The 26,997-nt window shown below is 44.7% G+C and overlaps 1 protein-coding gene across 1 annotated transcript; it reads left to right on the top strand.

The window, feature by feature from the left end:
- xirp2a (xin actin binding repeat containing 2a) lies at nucleotides 1-26,997 on the top strand. Its single transcript, XM_084446487.1, has 9 exons — nucleotides 1-342; nucleotides 10,359-10,531; nucleotides 12,443-12,589; nucleotides 14,711-14,800; nucleotides 15,534-15,603; nucleotides 15,885-15,988; nucleotides 16,671-26,067; nucleotides 26,637-26,770; nucleotides 26,861-26,997. The coding sequence occupies exons 1-8, from the start codon at nucleotides 315-317 to the stop codon at nucleotides 26,729-26,731; spliced, it is 10,104 nt and encodes a 3,367-aa protein (XP_084302613.1). The 5' UTR covers nucleotides 1-314; the 3' UTR covers nucleotides 26,732-26,770; nucleotides 26,861-26,997.

The following is a 26,997-nucleotide window of genomic DNA, read 5'->3' as shown; positions in this document are numbered from 1 at the left end:
ACAATATTCCACTGCTATACAAGAGTACATTGCCACGTTACACTGACACACTGTATCATTTTACATGCATTTGTGTGTGTGAGGGATTGGACAAGCAATGCAGCCACCTTTCCGCCCCTCCTCTGGGAAGCCACAGGTGTTTCCTCTGATATGATCTCTCTCTCTCTCTCTCTCTCTCTCTTGCTCTCTCTTTCTTTCTCGCTTGCTCTCTCTCTCTCCCTAACCAGGAACTGAGAGTCATTCCCTCATCCACATCCAGAAGAGCCAAGTCCAGTCTCTCTCATCTTGACCAGAAGACTGACCCAGGACAGAAGATGGCCTCATCTCAAGACCCCAGCCTCTGTAAGTACCACACTACACACCTTCTGTCGACTTTTGTTTTGACATTTTGCCAAGTTTTTTTTTTTCCTCAGAGAGGGTAATGTGGCAGCAGTGCTTGAGATAAACACAGTGAGGCCATGCAGACTTGGCAGGTTATTTTTAAATAAATAATAGCCTTGCCAAATTTTCAAAGATGTTTATTTGGCTACGGGTACCATGTAGATTAAATGCTTAGCTGCACCCAGCATGGGGCTCAAACCTACAACCCAGGTATTAAGAGTCTCTCGACCGAGCTAGCTGGGCAGACATTAGGCAAATAATGCCTCCATTAGAGAGACACAGAGTCACATATTTGTTTTTCCACTGTAACTGATAACACAGAGGCCCCAATGAAGGGTACAATGTTTATCCTGTAGACATTCAGATAATAACATAGTCCAAAATCAACAAACTGTTGATTGACAAAGTGTCTATAAAAAGTATTCACTCTCCTACAGTATGTGGGAGCTTTTCACATTTTATTGTGTTACAACATGGAATCAAAATGGATTTAATTATATATTATTTTTGTGACTGATAAACACTATAATGTACTCTATAAAATATTATATAGTGTCAAAGTGAAAAAGTGGATTTTAATGTGGGTGAATCTACATTACCCACACTTGTTTATGTGTCCATTTTCGACAAATGTCGTTTCTTGCATGTAGTTTAATTTTAGATATTATTTCGTGGTCGGGTCATCCAGAACTTTCTTGGAATGACGAAACGATTTACTGCAGTAGCCTACGGCGCCGACAAGACAATGAATAATTTAAATATTACCGTTTTATATTGTCAAAAGTAACGTTACTAGTAAGAACTATGTAATGACCTCGTCGGTGGCGATCGTTCCGTCTTCAAAATCATAGACATATACACTAGACGCCGCATTGACGTTGATTTGATTGCTGCCGGACGAAAAATGCGGCCGCCATCTTGGTCCGGTACGGAGCTCCGCGAGTAAACTAGTGATGGGTCGGTCGCGAACGATATGGCTCTATGTGCCAGCTCTTTTAAGTGAACGATGATAAATACATAGTTGTTAGCTGATAGATACAACTGAAACTGTTGGATGCTGCTGTTTTGCACTTTGTAATTTTTTTTTATTTTATTTATGTTATTTGACTGTTATGGATAGTTCAAAGACAAAAATATTTGTTTGTACTTATCTTCTAGAGTTATCTCTTGATGCAGGGTTACTTTTACCGACTGAAACTGCTGAGGAGAGCGGTTGTCACGTGACAGCGGTACCGGACCAATATGGCTCAATCCATTACGAGTCATCTCGTGTTCATATCTATGTTCAAAACACCCGGCTCAGGTAGCTAAGGTTTACGACAGTGTGCGGGGAGGCTCATGGGAAATGTGGTCTTTTTTCCCGAAACTCCCCGTAGGGCCTTTAATTGATTATATTAGTATTCACCACCCAGAGTTACTACTTGGTACTTTTGGCAGCAATTACTAGCCTGGAAGCCAGACTCATCCAGAAAAAAGAAAGTTTTCAAGATAGAACGATTTGAGTTTTCCCAGAAAATGGGGCACCAATCAGGAGACTGCATTTTAACTGCTGTTCCACACCCAGTAGATGATGACGAGAAATACAACAGGAGTCCGTTAGTAGAATGAAGCAACGAACGGTAACATTAGAAGAATAAAAACAGCCATAAGAGCAGTTATTATAGAAATAGACTCAATAACATAAATTAAAGCAGAACAACCGTATGCATTAGCAGAGTTTCTCAGCAGAAAATACATTTTCGCCGTTCTTCCAACTGGATTTGGCAAATGGTTGATCTATGTTTTGTTACGCTGATTGGCTGAAGGAGTTTGTCTGTGAAGGCAAGTACTCCTGCACGTCAAAATCGTTCTGGGCAGCTGGAGGTCCAGACTCTATTGCGAAAACTTTTTTTTTTTCATTCTGCTTTGCAATATTGCTCAGACTTCATCAAGTTGGATGGGTGCCATTGGTGAACATACATTTTTAATTCTTGCCACAGATTCTCAATTGGATTGTGGTCTGGGCTTTGGGCCATTCCAGGGTATTTACCTTTTGGTTTAAAGCCACTCCAGTCAGTATGTTTGTTAGGGAGAGGGGCAGTGGCAAAGGAGAGAGAGAGAGAGAGAGAGAGAGAGAGAGACAGAGAGAGAGATGGAGAGAGAAAAGGGGAGGAAGAAAGAGAGAGAGAGATGAAAGGAAATACCTGCCAAGTAAAGGATAGGGGTTAAGGGAGTCAAGGGAAGGCAGAGATGGTGTTGACAGCTTATCACCTGCACTGACACTCATGTACACATACACACACACACACACACACACACACACACACACACACAAACAAACACATACACTCTTTACGGACTATGCCACGGTCCACGCCACATTATTGAGATGATAAGAACAAGGACATGATGTGACCGTGTCCCTGACCAAGTCATCATGGTGCACCTCCAGCCCTTCGAGGCTTGCATTGTACTCCCCAGTCCTTTATCATTGCGGTGGTTAAAACTGGAGGACAATGTTATATTTCTTTAGTGTTGGGTGTAAGTAATGGCTTTCGTCCCAGCTGACAGGTTGACTGGGGTATGCCAGTGACAGCGCTGTGATTTACCGGCACCAGGGAGTGACAGAGGGGAGCACAAGAGATCTTTAGCCAAAGCCGGACAGTGTTAAATAAAGCACTGTGGCTGACGCTGGGATTTAAACAAGCAGCAGCCTCATCCTCGTATCACCAAGGCTTCTGCTCTTTTAATAGACAACCTTGTTTATTATCTCCTAGTGCACTACTGTAGTAACCCTGCAGCCCTGCGGCTGAGTCTTTATACCACACACCTGCGCTTCAGCTATACTCCATTATGCTTGTGTCTGATCATTATGCTCCTTTGAAATGATTTTTTTCTCACTCGCTGATGGTAATTCATTTGGTCAAAAGGCTGTTTACAATTTGAATTTGAAATCGAAAAGCAAGTCAATAAGGCTGGCATAATATTGATCCCTCTGGATCTTCACTTCTCAAAGGGTATTAATCTCATATAGCCTAGCACATGCAGAATTCAATTAAAAACCCAAGGCCTGTGCTCCAAGCAAAGGAGCTTCCAAATGAAATGGCAATCAATTAAATTCTAATCAAACTAGTCATTAACCCAATATGTACAAATCCAATATGGAGTATTGCCAAGACTCGGGGAGCACATATCTCTACCCATGATGCATGTCGTCAACTTGAACAGTGACATAAGGGTACCGGTACTTAGAGGAGTCAAAAAACAGAACTACACAGGTGGTCCATCCCCATTGCAGGTTATGAGCAGCTGGGGTCATCTGAACAGGAGCTCATCAGCTCTGCTCTCTGATGGATCTCAGATAGCTAGCTAGCTAGCTACATATGACAAAAGGACTGATGGCAGTAATCTATTGCTACAGTAGCTATTCTGCAGTCAGGCACCACAAAACATGGGCAGAGGAGTGGAGCCAGCGCATTAGCCTACCTTTCCAATCCAGCTGCATTTGAACATTATTTAATCAGGAGTGTATAGACAGGACTAAATGAAAAACTCATTTAGGTAATGAATGTTCGGCCACATTAACTGTCACTTCACATAGGGTTTTATTACACAAACGGCAACTTGTATTACCTAAATTAGTTTTTCATTTAGTCACGACTATACGCTCCCAAAGTAAATCACACCTTGTGTGCTAGATTGCAGGACTCGTTAGCAATACCTGAAAAGTAATCAGTGACCAATCAGAGGCCAAATCAGCCTCTGCGCACAGCCCAATATCTGTGCAGGCTAATCAGAATCCAGTTGAAAATCCGATTGGGATTCTCATTGGTGTCCACGAATATCATAGCTCAGAGTAAGTGCTAGCTGACTACGAGCATAACTAACTAATTCAAAGCAGTCTTTTGCCAGCATTCAATTATTTTGGTCCTAATACCTGCAAATTAGGTTGCTAGCTAACTAGATGAATCAATCCTTCCTAGCCTGCTATCGATAATTATAGCTAACGTTACCTAGCTATATGCAAACAGTGTATCCTAGCCATGGAGATATGACAGTAAACACTGTGAAGTACCTGTATGTGCTGGTTCTGTCTATCTGGCAATGTTAATGAAAGTGAAAAATAATGAATGGATTCACCCCTTGATTCAGATCTGTTCCAAAATTTAAGGGGATCTAAGTTGACCCATGCTACAACCCTCCATGCTACAACCCTCTAGTTTTTGAATAATCTTGCTAACAAACAAACAAACACACCAACTAACTAACTAACTAACTAACTAACTAACTAACTAACAATTGAACACACAGTACCGAAAACATTAGCCTCATGAGACCATCCTGATCTCGCAAGCTCATATTCTGTTTCTCTCATAAATCAGTCTGGATATTCTCCATAGAGATCCATTTGTGCCAGATCAGAAAATGATCTCCCCATTCAGCATTCTATGAGGAAATACAAACAGCTTTGCTGGGTGGATTTAGGTGTGATGACAGCGAGGAGCAGATGAAGTTAGGTGTGATGACAGCGAGGAGCAGATGAAGTTAGCTTGTGGTTTTTCCAATCACCTGCCAAGTTTTTTGTCTGAAAGTGCCTGCCCTTTTCCAAACAGTTTCCAATGGACAGTTCCCAAATGGTTATGTGAAGGTTCCAGTTTATTTGAAAAGGGACAATGGGTTAGTCAGAAGGCAATCGATTAATAAACAAACAAAAAAAGCATAACCTCCCCTCGGACTTTGTCCTGCGTGGAGGTAGTCATTGAGTTTAACTTAGGTAAACTCTCGGACTTTGTCCTGCGTGGAGGTAGTCAGTGAGTTTAACTCAGGTTGACTCTCAGACTGGCCGGCTAGTGTAGGCATCAATTATGTTGTCTGTGACAGTGACATCTCATCATGCATTCCTGTGCAGACTGTTTACACACGCAGTTTCAGGGATTATCACGCCGGTGCAGGTTGCTACAGGATAGATAACCCAGGCTTCTCTGGTCGATGCACCTGAACTCCAGGCTCTCGCTTTTCTTCGGTAAACAATAATGATTGCTCTCTGCTTGAAGCAGTGAACTAGAAAGCGCCTGCAGAGTTGCAATCAAATCTTAGGTTAGCTGGGGGCATGGTGTCAAGGCGGGCTGGAGCACCACCCCGCGGGCTAGAAAACCCATAAACCAATCAGTCTATGCTGTAGGGCAGATGGGAGCTAGCGACGAAACACAAGGTAGCTTCTCTGGTTCAGGGATCCAGAGGCCTATCATCGCTCCATCAGGGATCCAGTGTGGAACATACAGTAGCCTGCTATCTCTTTCAGGGTGCATGGTCTGTCTCTAGTGCTGTTGGTTGATATGGCACAGTAGCCCTATAGATACTGTACATGTAGACTACCTTCCTAACTGACTGACTGCAAGACATACTGACCAACCGACTGACTGGCTGATTTTGGCATAGAGGAGGTGATAAAGAGGTAGATGAGGGTTGAAAGAGAAGGTTAAAGAGACAGAGTGAATGAGAGAGATGGGAAAATGGAAGATTGATAGAGAGAAAAAACAAGTGAAGGAGAGAAGTAAATGAGAATGCGATCAGCTGTGAAAAAAAACACCACATCACAGAGAACTGACATTGCAAAGCCGTCAGAAGCATCAGTCAGTCAGAATGACTTTGTAGAGCCGTTTAATACTGCCCTGCTCCCTCACCTGTCAATAGAAAAATGAACCACCGAATGCTGCTATACTTACATGCCATCTAGAATGCCATGCACCCAATCTGATTGGGCTGTCACTCTGTCTCTATATATTTCATTTGTGCATGGGCATGCGTTCTCTTTCTGTAGTGGTTCTCTGAAGGGATTGTTGGGTAGCTTTAGTGTGGTACTGTAATCATTTTGAGGCTAGGTAATATGCACGCAAACACACACACACACGCGCACACACATACATACGCCCGTGTGCATACTGTCCAGTACACTGATGTGTGTGCAGCACTGCTGGCAGCTTAGGGCAGCTCTGCGGTGGGATTGGTCCACACCCCTGTCCTTCTGGCAGCTCGAATCACCCCATCTGGCTCCATGGTGACTGGAGCTGTCCCTGGTCCAATCTACCTCCATTCATTTCCATCCTTCGTTTTTGTTTACTTCTCCCTTCATTTTTAGAGAGATGGAAAGTGACTGACACAGTGGACTTTCTTTAAGTTGCCTTGAAGGATTCTACACATTCTGACCTACACCCCCCCCCCCCCCCCCCCCAAAAAAAAAAAAAAAAGCTTTACAGGAAATATTATATCTGGACCGGCAAAATGGCTACTTACAGTAGGTTCCAACAACCCTGTCCTCCATTCCTCCCGCCCTCCTCACAGTGAACGAGGGATGAGGGAGTGGGTGATGACGGTGTGTGTGTGTGTGTCTCTGCATAAGTCTGATTTCTACAGTAGGCCCGGTGCAATCATCCTCATCCGTTTACTCTCTGTGACTTAAGGTTAAGGGCATGTAGGGTACCTCATCTAAAAAAAGCCCCATCTACCCCACCCCCCCACCCCCCGCCCGTCTTTTCTCTAAAAGGGAGGGGGGGGGGGGGTCTAAAATAAAATCAGCTGTCACTGCCCACTAGGCCCCCACAGAGCTGCTAGCGCGCACTGCTGGAGCTGGTCTCCAACCCTCACGGTCTCTCCCTCAGGATCTGCTTCTTAACTCAACTGGGGGTCCCAAAGCTCATCTTTTTCTCTGGGATTCTACCGTCTATTTTGATAAACAGCGATCCATAGAGGCATAGAGGAAGTACGGTAAGTTAACCTTAGAAGCAGAGGTGCTCAACTTGGGTTACAAGTGAAGCACGTAGGGCTGACATTGTTGTCGAAATGGCTATGAACATGAAGACGCTTTTTTGTGAGGTACAGTGGACATTGGTTTAATGGTTTAGATGGGTGGCATTTCAGAATCAGAAACATATTTATTTTACCCAGGTAGGTTTTTACACATACTAGGAATTTGTTCTGGACTGTTGGTGCATAACACTAATGAATAGACAAAAACAGACAGGGTGCAAAGACAGGACAGTGCAAACGGCAGTGTCGAGACAGAAAGCTAAATATGTTTCATTTGCTGTGTTTTGTATTGTATTTTGTAATTCCATTAAACATTAACATTTAATTCCGCAGAGCTTTGGAATTATACATACTGTACTGTAAGGGAGGAAGCCATGTAAAAATGGGCTGTTCCATAATACTGTTGTACAACATGATTCCAGGAGGATATGGCGTCACAAAGTAGGCAAGTTCCTGTTCCTCCAGACCTGATATGACTAACAGCTACTTTGTTGAGAACAAAGTTTATAATAATTTATAGGGGATACTTTAGGGTCATTATTTGGCTTGAACAACACCTTTTAATGTCTTTGACAATGTAAAATGTGTGCATGTGCAAATTTGTGCCTTCGCCGGTCCAGAACTAACATTTCAATTAGCAATTTTGGTCTGTCTTTCAGACGCTGGCAGCCAAATGCCTTGGCCAGGCTGTACAGGAACGACATGGCATTGATGCCCTACAGTAGTTCTATATTTCATGGAGAGCAGAGAGGGGGTAGGCCCCAGGCCTGTATCTGCGGTATGCAGCAGTATGCCACAGTCACTGTTGGGTCTTTTGTTCATTCAACTCTGGACCTTGCTCCACAGAAACTATCTAGCCGGGGTTGCTGGGGGCTGGCGGTGGCCCCGGGGCATTGGTTTGATATACTGTAGCCGCTGAGCTGTGCATAGCCAAGGAAAGTCCCCCATCCACATCTTCCCGGGATGCCTCCCTCCCCACCCCGACTCTGCACCACTAGAACCAGCTGAAAGCACCGCTGCACTGAGAGGTTAAGAGTTAAAACCCCTCACAGGAAGAGAAAAAGAGCCAACAATCTGGCCTTCAGTGGCACAGTGCCTTTCCTTGGAAAGGTAGGCTGAATAGGGAAATACTTTAATGAATAGAACGTTATGCTTCTCTGGTGGCACTATAAAAAAGTAAACCGCGAAGCCGCTGTTTGATTGTGGTATCTTACACATAATGGCCAGAGGCCATTCATATCTCTAGCTAAACACCAGTAAGTGCCAGTACTCGGGAGGAGAGAGCTTCTGAGCCCTAGGGGATACAGTCTCTAGAGGAGTCCTTGCGCCTCTTTCTCTTTAAGAACACACCCAAAAGCATGCAAGCACACTGTGGCACACAAACAAACACACACACATACATACACAACTTCCATCTCCTTCACTGGGAAACATGGCTGCAGACAGGGCTGGTTTATAAAAAGGAGCGATTTATTTTTCGCCGGCGCTCTATGTGAAGCCCGAGTTACCTCACTGCCGCGCTACGCGAGCTTAGCATTCCCCCATGCCTCAGCGGTCTGAGATACCTGAGGTCTGTTGTCACTGCTTGTTGGCATCGGAGCGATTGTCTGTTCTTCCGACGGTCCCAGCCTGTGTGACGTGATCACTTATCCCCTGTGATGAACAAGGCCATTATCGCCCCACATCCCTGTGTTAAAGAGAGTGTCCGGTTACACGTGACCTCAGGTGTAGGGTGTCTGACCCGTATTTATAGGAAGCGGCGGGTAAAACCCTGTTTTATTTTCGGACGTTGCTGTGCTGGTCAGTCATCCTCTCCTGTCTCTTGCTCTGCACAGCGATTGGCTTACATTAGAATGACGACCGTGGAGGGCAAAGCTAAAATTGGTCGGTTCCTGAGAACCTGGTTTCATCACATGGCATACCAAGTGCTTGACTCATGTGAGAAATCATGCGAGTTTACCAGACAGAGATATACTTTGACCCAGATATAATTTGACCCAACTTCTAGCACAGAACATATTTGAGAGTCCTCTTAATGATTGGTTGATTCCAGGAATAGGGAATGGAGAGTTATGTATTCATAGACATTCTAAAAGTGATTTGACATAGGCTTCATCAGTGTATGCTAGGCAACGCCAAGCAAGGAAAACTCCTTGACCCAACCCAGTCCAGTGCAGGTACGATTGCAGCTCTGCCAAAAGTTTTGGCCATTTGCCTCAACAATGCTATAAATCTGAAAAAATAGATCTGAACATCTTGATCCACAATTAATATCGAAGTAACAGTGGTGGTTAAAAGTTTTCATAAAATGTTTCATAAAGTGTCAAGGAGTGAAAAAAAGAAGAAGAAAAACATTGACTGAGCTATTCTTGGAGCAGCTCAAGCAAGACTGTAACAATGAGAAAGTCAGGAGGTGACTGGGAAGAGTTGTAATGAGATGTTCCATTTCCAGTCCCCTATGATCTCAGAACGTTATTACAGCAGCATTAGGAACAAGCTAAAAAGCCAGACGGTGCACTGTGGGTGTTCAACGAAACTGTGCAGGGTGCCTTAATGATCCTTATTGCACAGAACAGTCGAATGTAGATCAATAGGCATCTCTAATTGGACATCTACGGGGATATGCCCACCACCCTGTGAGCAGCCCTGGTTTGATGGAGTGTGGCTTGTCCGATTCACAACAGCATCCCGATTTGGCCTGTCTTTCGTGATTTAAGTTACATACAGTAATTACCACTTGTCCTTCCGGTGATATGATTTACTGAAGATCAGCTGTATCTGGCACATCTCTTCAAAACATGTTTTTCCATTTCAAACCTGTTGATTTAAAGCATGTTTAGAAAAAAGTCCCCTTAGGCCAACACCTAATTATTTATCAATAGGGCTTATTACAATGGATAATGAGAACATTGTGAATATTACAAGGCCACTTGAGCTTCATATACATTGAGCATAGCAAAACACAAAGCAGTTTCTCACACATAGAAGACACGTGTACAGTACATGCCACACATGCCAACACTGAACTGAACTGTGTGTGTGTGTGTGTGTGTGTGTGTGTGTGTGTGTGAGTGTATGTATGTGTGTTTGTGTGTGTGTGTGTGTGTGTGTGTGTGTATGCGTGGGCGGTTGTGTGTGTGTGTGTGTGTGTGTGTGTGTTCTTGTGTGTGTGTGTGTGTGTGTGTGTGTAGCTGCCGGCAGCCCAGGCGGATCCAGGTCAGACCGTGGTGAGGAAGCAGTGAGCCAGAGGACCGGAGAAGGCCCCCCCCAGGACCCGGAGCCGGAGCCCGTGTCACTGAAGGAGCGCATGGCCATGTACCAGGCTGCCGTCACCAAGAAAGAGGCTAGCAGCTCATCCTCCGCGGTAAGGAGATACTTCCAGCATGTAAAGAGAGACGCCTCAGAGAAAGAGAGAGAGAGACAGAGAGGGAGTGAAAGAGAGAGAGAGAGAGACCCACCAAGGATACATAGACAGACACATTCAAGGAACCGGACACACATACAGTACACGCCAACAAACAGACAGTACATAAGCTAATTTAGATGTTGGTCTTCAGTAGATCTGTAATTGAAAGTAATTGTAACTGAAAGTACATTCATGTGCAGTATTCACGGAGGGCTATTCATTTAACTTCATATGTGAACTAAACGCCTTGGGTACTAGAATATCTTTATTACTAACTGTCCACAGCCCAGCAATTAACTAGACATTTTCGGCTCAGTTACAGTATATTGAAGCGACTTCACACTAAGGCCCGTCTCTGTTAGGAACTAAGAATCAGGATGTGAATATATCTTTAAAAGCCTCTTGGTATTGCGCCTTTATTTATTTATACTGACCGATTGCAGCTCCGCAGTCCCCTCAGTCAGTCATTAACCCGGGGCCACTATCGTGACCTCAGCCCACCCCTCTACCCTGGCTCATGTGGCGTCCGGTGACAGCTGAGGGTGTGGGGCGGTCACGGGAGCGCCCGGCACACAGCCATACAGGTCACGACCAGGTGCCAGTCTACCGTAGGTGCCAGACGGAATCCGGACGCGGAATTTTTCATCAGAACCTTTCCAGCTGTCGTCTGTGTAGGCTGCGGTATACAGCGTGTATGTATGTAATGGGTAAAACATAACTGAGTGTCGTAGGACTACTTTGTTTAGATACATTTCGGATTTTAGGATTCAGAAGAGGCTTGAGGCAGTTCTGCTCCGGTAGTGTAGATTGCATCAAGCCAATGACTTACAGTAACTCTCCACATACTGTACTAATGAACTGTATACAGAATATGCTGGCCATTGAAAGTCACACAAGCTTATAGAGGTTGCTTGACACCATGGAGGTTAACTCTGGAAACCATTACCAAAACAGAAGTCAAGAACATACAAGAATCTTTCATTTTTATTAAAGAGAAACAATTTCAGGGGAAGAAAAATATGCCTAACCATCGTCAGTCACTGTGCACTTTATGATATGGTTGGATAGCCTTCTCTTACAGAGAGACAAAACAATCATTGGTATTTATTTATCTTTAAAACTCTTACTGGAAAACACCCCTCTTTCCTCTCATAGATAACCCTATTGTCTTGGAACAATGGGAGCTATTCTACAAGATCAAGTGAATTGCTTTTACTCAAGGTCCCCTGGGTTTACACTGACATTGGCAAATCTTCTTTTTCTTTTAATGCCCCTCACTCCTGGAATGCCCTCCAATGCTTTTTAAAACTGGTCTCAATACCAACATTTTACATACCCTCCTGTGTATCTGTCCTTTTAATGTTTGCTATTGTTTGTGTATTGTCCGCTCGTCGTCACTGTAAATGAGGGCAACCTCAGTGCCTCTCGAACATAAATAAAGGTTTCAATTAAAAAAACAAAAAACACAAAGGCTCTTAATCAATGGCAGGAAGTTAAACACCATTTATATTTTGCTACTCTTGCACTTTGGCTTTAGCAGTAGATTATGCTCTGAGTCACTTGTTTAGAAAGGAAATGCACTTGTGAGTTCTGACGAATAGTACTACTGTACACTGACTACCTACAGGTACAGTACGTTAAATTCAATTATTATCGCGTAGGATAAACGTGTCTGCCAAATGACTGTAATGTCATATACATGACTGTAATATAAAAGTAACCATCGTCATAGATCATTCTTAATTGATGGGACTACATAGGACCACCTCTCAGCAGAGTAGACTGGTATATTGCTACTACAGTATATGTGCTGAATGAAAGAACCTGCTCAGTGTACCTAACAAGGCCTATTCCATCCCTACGCTGCAGGTCATGGAGGAGTCAGAAGCGTGTTCATTGCCCGGAGGCCTGGCCAGTGTGAAGAAACAGTTTGAGAGCCAGGGGTTTGCTTCTTCTTCATCTTCTTCTTCACAGAGCACCGTCACCCAGATCCACTACCAGCAGAGATCTGTCCAGGTATACTGCAAGTCAAGTTAAATCAAGTCAAACTTTATTTGTATAGCACGTTTAAAACAACCATAGGTCACCAGTATGCTGAACAAGATAAAATACCAGAAAAGGATATAACAGTCAACATAATTATAATACATACAGACAATAGTTGCACAGTTTAAAATGACATTGAGGGGTTAGCTCAACTCTAACTGAATGCCAAGAGAAGAGGTGGGTCTTTAATAATTACAAACGGCCTCGGGTCTGGGCAGTTTTTATGTAGAGAGGTAGACTATTCCAGAGATTAGGGGCAGCCACTGCTGCCTCAGGGTGGAACACAGTCAGCATGCCCTGTTAAGTTTAATAGAACTCATTTACTATCAGTATAATTCTCAAGTAAGTGTCTCATTTTACCGTATCATGTACATTATAAGATAAGATATGATACGATGAACTTTAATAATAATCCCTGGAGGGAGGGACATTTGGGTGTTACAGTAGTAACAGCTGTTTTTTTCTGTGGTGATCATTAGTTGTAAGGAAACAGGGGTTAAGGAGTGCAGCTTTCATTTTTCAGGCCCTTGCAATGGCACATATGTCTTCCACTGGAGAAATGCCAGAGCAGTCACAGGGTTTGAGGTGTGAAATGAGTCAGCATGCGATGTGTGCATAGGGACCTCACCTGGTCCCTGAAGTCTGCTTAATTCTGCTCCTGTCATGGATTTTTCCCCATGTGCTCAGCCAAGCTGAAAACAGGCTAGACTCACTGAGTGTGCACATGCCTTGGTGAATACTAAATGATGACAGGGAGGAGAAATGTGCGAGTGGTTTTGTTTGGTTGTCATTCCTGTGGTGCAGCATCAAGGGACTTTCTCAGCTTCCCTCGCACTGTTTCTCGTTTTCTCATGTAGAGAAATGGCGAAGGCAGCGAAGTTATACAGCGAGTTGAAAGGCGGCAAGATGTACAGATACAGATAAGGAGGTTGCTAAAGGAGAACAGTCTAGAGGTGTTGCTTGTGATTCAAGGCTACTGCAGTTCAAACAAACATTTCATAAGTCTCTTTTTATTTCATATTCCATAGCTTCTCTTTCTTCCTTTCTCTCTCTCTCTCTCTCTCTCTCTCTCTCTCTCTCTCTCTCTCTCTCTCAGATTCTCTCTCACCCTTTCCTCTGTAGTGTTATGCCCGCACAAAATGTGCTCGTTCGGAACGGGCCGATTGCAGGGATTCCATTATAGTATGGTGTTCTATTGTACAACAATGCCCAGGCCAGTGTGCTTGAATTAATCTTGACAGCAGAGGTCCCCGGTTGCATTGTAATTGAAGTCAGGGATTTTAGAGTTGAATGAGAGGAGTACCAAATACGTTCATGGACGTTTGGCTTCCAAAACAACAGAAGAATTCTAATGACCACGGCAGGCCGTAGAGGTAGGCTACATCGAGTGAAAGCTACATGTATACAACAATATTATGTTTGAATCAGCCAAAACGTAGATTTTCCTTTTGGTTAATTTTTTGAGCTCCCATTGACGTTGATGCGGTGTGTGGGGGGGGGGGTGACGCCTGAACTCCCTACCGATTGCTTGGCCTCCGGTATTGCTTTCTTGAGAACCGCTCTGGGCCCTAGTGCCCGTGTTTAGAACGGACCAAAACCAGCTTTTTGTTTTGTTTTGTTTTTACTTTCTCTAGAGCCGCCGATCCAAACAACTTCACAATCAACACTGCACCTCCTCCTGAGCAATACACCTGACAAATGTCAAAACTTGTCAAAACTTCATAGAGTGCCCGATTCTTGATATAATTGTGATACAGACATACAGACAGCCAGACAGAGATTCCTGCCTTTATAGATTAACCTCCTTTGTGTACTGTTGGTCAATTACAGTTTTACATTACTCTTCTCTTGGAAAGAAATTGGCAGGAAAGCATGTATTACTTGTTGTCACAGATTGATCCTCTGATTTCTTTGCATGTTAACATCCTCCCCTCCTGCTGCTAATTGGTTTGATGTCAGAAGGAATAAAATACTGCAATGTGTAAGTGTGTACAGTGTGTGTGTGTGTGTGTGTGTGTGTGTGTGTGTGTGTGTGTTTCACATACGTACACCACATCAGTGTGTGATCTGCATGTGTGTTCTCTCTGCTAGGAGGTGTCCAGCAGCTCAGAGGTTATAGTGAGCAGCAGTACCAGGGTTGCCCCCTCCAACCAGCAGGTGACCTTCCATCATGATCATCAGGTAGGCTACAGTACCTAACTGTAAACAGAGTTGACAATGCTATTACCAGGTAGTGTATGTACAGAACGATGTTCAAGATTCAAGATTCTTTTAGTAACCATGTGCTGTATATGGTTCACACATACTAGGAATTTGACTAGGGTTAAGGAATACACTGTTGCAGGCGACATAGGACAGGATGCAGGGCAGGACCGGTGTTATTGCAGTCCACACCTTCAGTTCCTTTAACAAAGTTGATCTCTCGTTTTCAGCGATGTCATAAATCTGACAGGGCACCGTTTCAGCCCATATCCAGTCGAGCGTTTCAGCCGATATCAAGTCAACACATCACAAAGCCCATACATCACAGTGTGTCCGTATGAGGCAATATTTCACAAATCTCTGCGATATCTTCTCTCAGCTATGACAAACAGTACTTTAATTACCTCCCAAAATCCTGGCACACAGTATATCTTACAATGCGACACAGCTTTATGGCCTGTGTGTTTAGAAACTGCTCTTCTTTTTTCTCAATGCTCCAGTAGGTCTTTTTCTGTTCTCTAATTCTTCTGTTGTTGCAAAGAATAAAGTGCTTCAGAGTAACGTAATAATACCTGTAGTTTGTAGGTAATATGCAAAGACCAAAACTTACATTAAAACTTACATTTTAATTTCACATATCTCTGATAGGATCAATTTGAGCTGATTGCACAATAGCCATTATCATAACCAGTTGGCTTTTGTGTCCTTACAGGTAACTCATGATCAAAGAGTCCAGCATAACAATGTGGCCCCCAGCTATGAAAACCATTACGATGAAACAGGTTGAGTTCAATTTCTTTCATATTGTAATACATATTTTTATCACAGCCGCAGTATGTTCGGTGTATGAATTATTGCTGTAAAGCTGTGTAAATCATCCTCAAAGCCTGAATTAGGGATGAGGTGTGGAAATTGAGCTCAGATGATTCTCTATTAAGTATGTGACAGCCAAATCCGATCTTTTTTCTTATTTCATAAAATTATCCTTTTCCTTTTGAATCCCCGGAATTTTCAACTGAGATTGATGCAATGAGATAAATGCTTCTTCCTGTGCCTTATACAGTCAGGATCATTGGAGGGGAGGACTTACCTAAGGTCTCCACTCAAGCTTTGAAGGAGCAGTATGAAAAAACCATTGAGGAGGCCACGCCGAGCAAACAAATCAAGGTAATTATATAATTACAAAAAGAGGTTGCGCTTCAACAAAATAGCTCTTCAAGTTAGAGTGCTAAAACCAAATCCGTTATATGATTGAAAAAGCTTGCAAACATTGCAATGGTAATGGTAACATACGTTCTGAAGTCTGATTGCCGAAACGCGTTAGCGTATTTTGTATGATGTGAGCCAAATATAAACATGTGAAAAGTGAGTATTTTGTCCTCTTTGAATTGTTGACCTCTTGATTTTTCAATCAAGGTAGTTATATACTGTCTGCCTGCATCATTTGTCTGTATGATGCTGTAGTAGTATCATCTACGCTGGGAAATTCACGTGAAGTAATTACAGTAGAACAAATGAAAGGTGTCATGTTAACAAAGGTATTCCAATGTTAATGTGAATGTGAGTAAACATGCTCAGGGAGTTATTCTCTTGATTGCTCTTCTCATGCTGTCTCTTCTGCTTTAAAGTCAATCTTTTCTTGTCTCATTATCTTTTCTTTACTGCCTGCAACAATTCTATTTCACTATCAATTCAGTCTGTAGATACCAATTCATTTTTTCACCATTTATCAGAGGCTTGAACTGTTCTTGAATTCTGATTGGCTTACCTTGTCTACACATCCTTACTGTCTCTCTGTCCCTATTGTACCTTTCCCCCCCCACAATAACATCAACAACAAAATCTATAGATTGATCTTGACTTCAACCAGTTTCAGTGGGCACCAGTTAACCAGGCATCCAAAGCATCTGCTGCGACCAGCTATGAAACCAGCTATGAAACCTCCTCCACTACGAGGACAGCTGCTGCCTCCTCTACATCTGCCTCTGCTTCAGCCTTGGCCTCTGTCTCGTCGGTGGCTCATGAGGCCACGGAGAACTTCCCTGCTCCCCCCTCAGACCCGCCACAGGAGGCGTGGGATGTCCCTGAGCAACTCCATGATCAGGCTTGTCAGCATAGGCACGCCATCACCAAGGAGCAGTACACCAAGCAGAGGAACCTTAACGAGCTCAAGCGCCTGTATAAACACATTCACCCGGAGGTGCGCAAGAACCTGGAGAGGGACTTCTTCAGCGAGGTCACAGGGATGGAGGCCACGCACCTGGACAGCGAGGAGGAGATGACGGGAGATGTCCAGCAGGCCCGGTACGTGTTTGAGAACAGCGGGGGCAGCCCCGGTAAATGTATGAGCCCAGAGCGAGAGTACCTGGAGTGGGATGAGATCCTTAAAGGGGAGGTGCAGTCCATGCGCTGGATGTTTGAGAACAAACCACTCGACACCATCAAAGACGATACCCCTGACGAGAACGACGTAAAGAACATCGCCCAGCACGAGATCATTGCCGGGAAAGATGTCAAGTACGCCACCTGGATGTTTGAGACTCAGCCCATGGATGTGTTAGGAACCGAGACGCCCGATTCCACGGAGCAGACAGGGAAAATGTCAGAGCTGGCCCGGGGAGATGTCCGCACCGCCACCTGGCTTTTTGAGACCCAGCCATTAGATAGCATGAATAGGATCTACCAGGAGGATGAGCAAGCCCTGGAGGTCGTGTTCACTAAAGATATAACCGGAGGGGATGTGAAAACTGCCAGGTATCTGTTTGAAACCCAGCATCTGGATTCCCTTGGTCACACGGAGACTATTGACGAGAGCCACTTCCTGAACCTGAAGTCAGAGCTGCAGGAGATTAAAGGGGAGGTGAAGACAACCACCAGGATGTTTGAGACTAACCCGATGTGTGTCATCAGGGGAGACTCTGGGGAGATGCTGGAGATCACCACCATCCGCAGGGAGGAGACAGAGAAAGGGGATGTGAAGACCTCACGCTGGCTCTTTGAAACCCAACCTCTGGATATGATCAGCAGAGACCCTGCCACAGTCAAACTCATCTGCGGGGTCTCCATGGAGGACAACTACCAAGGCGGCGTGAACAGGGGGAGGTGGCTGTTTGAGACAAAGACCCTGGACTCCATTAAAGATGAGGAATGGGATAGCTCACGGACACAAAGGGAGGAGATAGTTGGAGCCGATGTGAGAAAACATTGTCTGGTGTTTGAGACTCAGCCGATGGGCAGTTTAAAAGACAACGCCAATGCCAGACCTTTGCCTTCAGAGGAAATCGTAGGGGGTGATGTGCGCTCAGCAAAACATCTGTTTGAAACAGTGCCGATGGAGAACTTGAAGGATCTGGCTGAGGTAGGCAAACTCCAAAAGATGGTTGCATCAGAGGATGAAAGGGGTGATGTTAGACATCAAAAGTGGGTCTTTGAAAGTCAGCCGCTTGAAAACATAAGGGAGGAAAGAAAAGAGATTACAAGGACTGTAAACATTGAAGAACTTGACAAAGGTGATGTCTCAAATTATAAGGAAAGGTTTGAGACTTTGGATTTAAGCAAATGCGATGCAACGCAGAGAATACAAGTTGAAGGTGTGACAAGTGGGTCTGTAAAAACCAACAAAGTTCTTTTTGAATCCACTCCCATGTATGCAATGCAAGACAGCTCCGGTCGCTACCATGAGGTAAAAACGGTGCGCCGTGAAGAAATCGTGAAAGGAGATGTCAGAAGCTGTAGGTGGATGTTTGAAACACGTCCCATCGATGAATTTGATGAGAGCATCAACAAATTCCAAATTATTAAAGGTATATCAAAAGAGGAAATAGAGTCTGGTGATGTCAAAACAGCTAAGTGGTTGTTTGAAACTCAACCACTTGATGCCATTAAATATTTCAGCCATACTGAGGGAGAGGAAAACAAGATAACAGAGGGTATTGAGATTCAGAAAGGAGATGTGAAAACCTGCAAGTGGCTGTTTGAAACTCAACCTATGGATGAATTGTATGAGAAAGCAGAAGTGAAGAGTGAAAAGGACATCCAGGAGGTCCAGAAAGGAGATGTCAAAACGTGTACATGGCTCTTTGAGACACAGACACTCGATAACATTCGCGACCACACAGAGTCAGAGTCTGAGACCATTCTGAAAACCTGCACTGTAAAACAGAATGACATCCATGGCAAAGATGTCCGCCACGCTCGCTTTCTCTTTGAGACCGAGAACCTTGACAACATCACCGGTGAGGAGACAAGCTCTTTCAGGAGAGTTACTAAGATTGACATCGACTCTGGAGACGTCTCCAGAATGAAGTATGTATTTGAGAATCGGTCATCTGACATCATGACTTCCACATCAGAGGAAACCATGCAGAAGTTAAAGACTCTTCAGGCAGAGGACATCCAGAAAGGAAACGTTGTTAACTGCACATGGCTCTTTGAGAACCAACCGATAGATGCCATTCGGGAGAATGCTGAGGAGGCCAGGGGCACTCGCACCGTGACAGATGTCCAGGGGGGGAATGTTGACAAAGGACGCTTTATTTTTGAAACCTACTCCCTTGATAAAATTCAGGAGGAGTCCACAGAGACAGAGATTTCAAAACTCACCAGCACCGTCAGACAGGAGATAGAGAGAGGAGATGTGAAAAACTACACCATGCTGTTTGAAACTCAGCCACTCTATGCCATCTGTGACAAGGAGGGCCACTACCATGAGGTTACCACTGTCACAAAGGAGGAGATCATGAGGGGAGATGTTGTGGGGGCCCGTTGGCTGTTTGAGACAAAACCACTGGATTCCATAAAGGACACAGAGCAGGTCTATGTCATCAAATCTGTCACAGAGGACGTCCACAAAGGTGATGTCAGCTCTGCCAGGTGGAGGTTTGAAACGCAACCTCTTGACGAAATCACAGAGGACATGAAAGTGTTGACTAAAACAGTTGAGGACATTCAGGGCGGTGATGTGAAAACAAACAAACAACGCTTTGAAACTGATGAAATGTCTCAGAAATACGTCAGGACCGTTAGTGTGAGCGAGATACAGAAAGGTGACGTCAGGACAGCCACGTGGATGTTTGAAACACGCACAATTGACAAGATTCATGATGAGGGATCTGAATACAAAGAGATGAAGACGGTGACAAAGGAGGAAGTGATGAAAGGAGATGTCAAGCAGTCTGTATGGCTCTTTGAAAAAGAGCCCCTTGATAGAATTAAAGAAACAGTTGGAACAGTGACGGTGGCCACCAAGGAGGAGATCCCTCAGGCTGACGTGAAAACAACGACATGGCTGTTTGAAACCACTCCTCTAAACAAGTTTAATGAGAGCAGCATGGATAAGACAGAAATAATGGGTAAGAGTATCAAAGAGACCCTTGAAGAGCTTTATTGCCAGAAAATGGTTGACTCCCAAGGAATAATTATTGAAACTGATGAGATAGGGGATGTTAGGATGGCCAAATACAGGCTCATGAACCAAGAGGCTCCAGAAATTCAGAAGGAGGAGGTCATCAGAGGTGATCTGAACAACATCATGATGAATCTCCTCAACAGGAGGGAAACGACAGATCAAGGGATAATCATTGACGCAGAAGAGAGGGGCAACATCAACAGCACGGTGAAACAGCTCTTCACCCAAGAGAAAGGAATCAATGTTGAGAAGGAAGAGATCATCAGGGGTGATATCCAAGAGGCCCTAAATAACCTCCTGAAAGAGGAGGGCTCATGTAAACGTGGGATTCTCATTCAGGGGGACGAAAAAGGGGACGTGAGAATGACCATCTACTCCCTCCTCAATAAAGAAGATGGCGCAGGTTTTGAGAAGGAAGATATCATTCAAGGCAATGTCAGGGGAACCCTCCACAGACTCTTGTCCAACTCAGGATCAGAGGACCCAATAAAAATAAAAATAGGAGATACGGAGAGGGGTAATGTTAGCTTTTATTCAACCTGTATCGAATCTGGGGCTTTGGACTACCTCAAACAGCTTCAGTTTGAACCTGATGAAAGTCCAGAAAAGGTGGAGAAAGAACAAATCATTGGTGGTGACATCCTGGAAACCAAACTCACACTGAGAAAGAATCAGCTGCAGATTGGACGCACAGTGGCGGAGGATGACATTGTCCCCGGGGATGTGAACAACACTGTGAAGGTGTTCATGACTGAAGCTGCGTCCAAGCTGAGTCACCTGCAGAAAGAGGAAATTGTCAAGGGAGATCTGAGGGCAACCCTGGACTCACTATCTCAAGCCATAAACCAGAGAGTGGAGATTGAGAAAGAGGAAGTGGTGAAGGGTGACATACCCACCACCCTCAAGTCTCTGGAGGAGGCCCAAAACCAAGCCAAGGAGATGGAGAAGCCAGAGATTGTTCGTGGTGACATCAGAGGGGCACTTGAGTCATTAGAGAAATCGGTAACAGCAAAAACTGAAATCACTGTGGAAGATTTAGTTCCTGGTGATATCAAAGGCACCTTGAAATCCCTCGAGGAGGCAAAGAAATCTGTGAAAGATGTGGAGAAGGAGGAAATTGTCAGAGGAGACATCAACACTGCACTGCAGAGTTTGCAGGAGGCCTCGAATGAGAAAAAGGTTTTCCAACACCAAGTAAGTGAGCAAGGTGATGTGAGAGGGACAATCCAGCTTTTACTTGAGCCCACCACCTCCCCACGCATGCAACGCCGAGGAAGCACAGAGGGGGACGTGAAGACTTCCATAAAATCACTATATGAGGGACAGGAGCAAACCCAGATGGAGAAAGAGGAGGTGGTGAAAGGGGACGTTCAAGGAGCCATTAAGTGTCTGATGCAGAGAAAACAGTATTCAAACCCAAAACGTATGTATCCTCCCAAGTCCAGAGTGCCCGCTAGGAATCCACTTCCCATTCAGCAAGTGGTGTGTGAATGCGCTGAAGTGGCTAGGGGTGAGAGTCAGAAAATGAATCTATCCCCTGCTGTGAAACACCTGTCACAGAGTTCCGAGACGCACACAGAGATCAAATCAGTGAGAAGCAAGAGCGAAACCCAAGAGGATCTCTCTCTGACAGCAGTCAAAACAGCCAACGGGTCAGAGGCATCACAGCAGATAAATGTTAAAGAGCAACAACAGTGTGTTAAACAGAAAATATCACCCCCTAAGCCTATGATCATAAAGAAGAAAAATGTGAGTAAGCAGCAGGCTGAGAATAAGTCTGTTCAAGAAATGACAAAAGAGGTGCAAACCACATTGCACACAAAGGAGGGAAAAGACATGAAGCTGGAGTCAAATGTAGCCGCCAAGCAAACGCAGGAAAAAAAGACTACTACTACTACTAAGCAACTGCAAACAACTGTGACTGAGCATAAGACTTTCACACAAAAGCAAAGCTTCAAAAACCTAAAAGTAGAAGTAAAAAATCAAAAAACTGATGTCATGAATCTGAAGACAGATCACCAGAGCCTGGATATGAAGGAAAAAGGTCTCATCAAGAAGGCGAAGGCGGAGATCCACTTCCCACCTCCTCCCACTTCCCCGCCTCCTCCCACCTCACCGCCTCCACCCTCTGAGTCTGAGCTGTCCCTTCCTCCTCCGCCATCGCCTGTGGCAGGAAGCCCAGTATCTCCCACGTCTCGTCCCCTTATCATGAGACAGGACAGTGACCTACCGCCCCCGCCTCCTCCACCTCCTGTGGAATCGGAGCCAGATTTTTTCCCTCCTCCCCCACCACCACCCCCACCACCTGTGGCAGGGCAAGACTTCCTCCCTCCGCCACCCTCACAGCAAGAGCTTAACGCTATGCCACAGAACGTGTCGCAGCAACCACATGCTAAGCCAGGGAAAGCCATGGGGAGGCCTTTGTTCAAGATCCCCAAGCCTGAGCCACCCAAGCAGCCTATACAGGTCAAGCCAAAATGGCAGAAAAAACAACCAACACCCCCACCTCCCCCACCCCCTGTGCAGCCAGTGACAGTTCAGACAGAGCACAAAGAGGAACCTAGATTCCAAGAGGACAAGAAGGAAACGACAACACAGGTGGAGGCTATTAACACACAGACTGAATCTACAGTGGTTTCCGTGACTAAAACCCCCCTTGTGATCCCAGAGGCAAAACCAACACAAGAGGATTTGCCAAGACCACCGAAAAAGGTTTTCATCCCCAAAATCAAAATTCCTCCTCCTTCTGAACTTGCCCCTGTGGCAAAACCTAGACCTTATGCACGCAAATTCAAAACCCCACTCATGCTTGCAGAGGAGCGATTCCGTCAACAAAGAGAGGAGACGGAGAAGAGTAGAGTCACAACTCCTACCTCCCCACCAAATAATATTGAAGCGCAGGCTTCAGTCACAGTCTCCACTGGAGATGTTTCCACAACACAGAAAGCTGAACAGTCAGAAGTGAATGCGGAGCCAATACAGTCAGAGGTGACTGTGGAGTCAATACAGTCAGGGGTGACTGTCGAGTCAATACAGTCAGAGGTGACTGTGGAGACAAAGCTTGGGGAAGCTCAAACTAGAAGCAAAGTAAGCACAGCTTCACAGGACACACCCGTGAAGAGAGCACCCTTCCACATCCCCTCGAACAAGCCTTTGAAATCAGACTCTGAATCTATAAGTATTTCCTCTGGTAAAAAACATGTTACCACTAAGCAGTCTTCTATGGTCTCTTCACAAAAACAACTTGCCTCGTCTGAAGCCTCGAAAAAGAGTCAGACAGTTTCCTCTGTGAAGCATCCGGTGGTTTCAGTCCCCCAAGCTCAACCTCATCCCGAAGCCGACATGAAAATTCAATCTGTCTCTAATGTGATTACATCCCCTGTTGCTGAGCAGCAGAGTTCCATGAAAGCTAGTTCACAGTCTATCACCTCTACACAGATTATTGTCCAGGAAAATGAACATTTTCAAAACCAATCTCCTTTCAATGCTAAAGCTGAGAAGGCGCAGCATACTAATGTCACCCTCACACAGGAGGCAAAAAAGACTCCCTCACAGCCCACAAGAATTCCTAAAGTGACACCGAGTTTCAAGGTTAAAACTTTTAAGATGCCGACACAGAAGAAAGAGGAGAAAACTGAGGTTGGGAAGAAAGATCAACAGTCTTTGAAAAGTGAAATACATGTACAGCAAATAGATACAGGGAATATGTCAAACGCAAGTGAAACAAGAGTGATTCAGGAGAGCACCCAGGTGACAAGCAGTAGTTCACACATAATCGAGGTCCAAGGGAAGATGAATGTGAAAGAAGAGAAACTGGAAAAGATTGAACAATCTCCATCTGTGAAGGAGACAAAGCTGGAGGTTGAAATGAAACAGGCGAAACAAATGTCAAAAAAAGAACACGAAGTAAGGCAGCCATCATCAATTAAAGTTGTTACTTTGCCTAAAGACAAAAGCTTGCTAGCTCCTGTGGCTGCACCTCAAGGACAGGGACACATATCCATCTCTCACACTCACAAGAGCATGCAGTCAGAACACATTAAAGCTCACGAGGAGGTGATGGTAACAGAGCGAATAGTTCAACAGAGCTTACAGAAGCAGGAGGCTGTTCATATACAGAAACAACAGGTCAAATCTTTCCAACAGCAAAGAGGAGAATCAAAAACGCAGCAGATTCAAGAAAAATATAAAGGAGAACCAAAGGCTATCTCCATGAAAGTAACCGATACAGTGGCCGAGACAGACACAGCTTCGGTGGAAATCACAGATACAGAGAGATGTCAGATAGTGCTGAAGTTGTTATTTCAATTAAAGGAGCTTCAAGGTGCATTGAGCCAAATTGATTCAAACTCTGTAAAGACAGTTCTCAGCCAAGTCCCAGACTGGTTGATGGGATCAGACGAGAGGAAAAAATTTACAGAGGTTTCGGTTCAGCACAACAAGAAAAAGCTAAAAGAGATCCTTGTTTATGTGAGAAACCTAGCACAAGCAAAGCTCACATATTTGGAAGGAAACCTGGCAGCCATGGAAAAGCAAGAGACAGAGACACCACCTGAAAAAAGAGTATCTGGGGGAGTTAAGATATCTAAGATAAGCATTGGCTCATCAAAAGTTGAAACCCAAATGAAAATTGATGAGGAGAAGATCCCAATGCAGAGCAAAAAGCAAGAGCTGAGTGAGACTAAGAATGCTGATCAGAGAGTTCCCTCCCCCTCACTCAGAATGGAAACTCCGTCACCCACCTTCATTAGCATTGAATCAGCGAGGAGAACAGATTCACCACTCAGAGTGACCCCTTCACCTTCGCCATCATACAGGTCTTCTGCGACCCCGACTCCGACATCTCGCTTCAGCAGGGCCACGCCCTCTCCTACCTTGAGCCGCTCCGACAAGCTAGCCAAGCTGAAGGACACCACCGCTAAGCTCTCCCGGGGCATAACCCCTCCTCCTCCCCTGCCTGTGTCTGCTGAGCTCTTCACTCAGCTGGCAGCTGAGAGAGAGGAGCTCAGCGAGACCGAGATCCAAATCGAGACGCGCGAGGTGGCGACCGTCGACGTGACCGAAATGGTGGACTCCATGTTGAGTGTCAGGGATAAAAAGGAGTTCTTTGAGGAGGCTCAGAAGGCAGAGGTCAACAGGATGTACATGCGGAAGGATCCCATCGATATTCCTGAGCGCCTAGGGGCTGATGCAGAGGAGGTTACTGAGGGGGTGAGCATAGACATACTGAAAGTGGATCTCCCAAGGGTTGACTTGTCAAAGCTGGTCAATAAATTTGAATCCCCACAACCAAGGGTCTATACAAGAAAAGATCCTATTGTCATCACAGAGAGACTGGGAAGTGACACGGAAGATGCAGAGGCAGACCCCCAAATACCCAAAACGGAAGATATTCCTACATTCAATATCAAGGCAATAAAAAATGTCTTTGAGATGGGCGACCACAGTTCCTCTGCTGCCAGAGAACTGAGAAACAAACAAGTCAGGAGAGAATCAGAGTCATCATCTGAACCAGTGGGCCACTCAGAAACAAAGTCATTTACTGAGCAGTTCTCTAGTGTTGACCACTTTGGGAATGTGACCAGTGGAGTGAGGAGCGAGACAGCCACGCACGCTGAGAGCGTCAGGAGCCGCCACAGCCCTCCTTCGTATGCAGAGGTAGTCAGGGGTAAAGTTCCTGATCTGGAGGCTCCCCAGGAGGCCTCGGCTCAGGACCTACTGAAGAACTTCCAGCAGTCCTGGGTTGAGAGCCAAAACGTGTTCCAGGACCTGGGTTTCTGTGTCTCAGAACAGAGGACATCTCAGTTGGTCACACACCAGCGGGAGACTGTTGTGACTGGTAAACCATCCTGTGCAGCATGAGGACACTAATAGAGAGTGATGGTGTGTTAAACATTTTTTGGAGAGTTAAAAATACTAACAGCATCTACAAATTCAACATTAACATATATATTTCTGCACTTCTCTGCCACTACATTTCCTTTATTCATTTATTTTTACTAACTGCCGCTTAAAACGTTTTGTGGACTCACAGTTGAGTACCTGTCCGTTAATACAGCAAGAGTGCCTCCCGAGGTACTTGTCTATGAGGATTGCCTGTTTACGTTTCAGATGTAGGCTATTGAGCATATTGTGCAAAAAGCAGTGTTTAAACATGGACTAATATTCCCAGGCTTGAGTGTGTGGGAAATGTATTTTCTTTATATTTATAATTAAACTGAAATTGAAAATGGGCTTTATTGCATTTAATTTAAACCTGGTTTTGTGAAATGCACTGAGTTGATGACTACGTGTGCTTTATTATTTTGCATTAAATAACTGAAATATCATAATTATTATAAATTATTATCATTATAATTATAACTGAACAAGTCATGTGAGGCTCAAACACTGTTGTTGTGTCTGCAGAAAATTCGAGTTCCAGAGTCCGAACTGTGCATGGTGTGTCGGACGAGGGTCTATCCCATGGAGTCTCTGATTGCAGACAAACAAAACTTCCATAAAAACTGCTTTCGCTGTGAGCACTGCAGTGGCAAACTAAGGTAAAACTACCACAGTAAAGTGAAAACTTGTTTTTCTCTCTGGTTTTATGTACTTCAATTTGTAACCTCTCAATCATTTATATTCCACAGCCTTGGCAACTATGCCTCTCTCCATGGACGGATGTACTGCAAGCCACATTACAAACAATTGTTCAAGTCCAAAGGAAATTATGATGAGGGGTTTGGACAGAAACCTCACAAAGACCTTTGGAGTGATAAGAATCAAC

The sequence above is a fragment of the Borostomias antarcticus genome, assembly GCF_949987555.1.
Source record: "Borostomias antarcticus genome assembly, chromosome: 12".
Classification (NCBI taxonomy): Eukaryota; Metazoa; Chordata; class Actinopteri; order Stomiiformes; family Stomiidae; genus Borostomias; species Borostomias antarcticus.
Note: the sequence above shows the minus strand (reverse complement) of the source record. Positions and strands in the feature narration are given on the sequence as shown.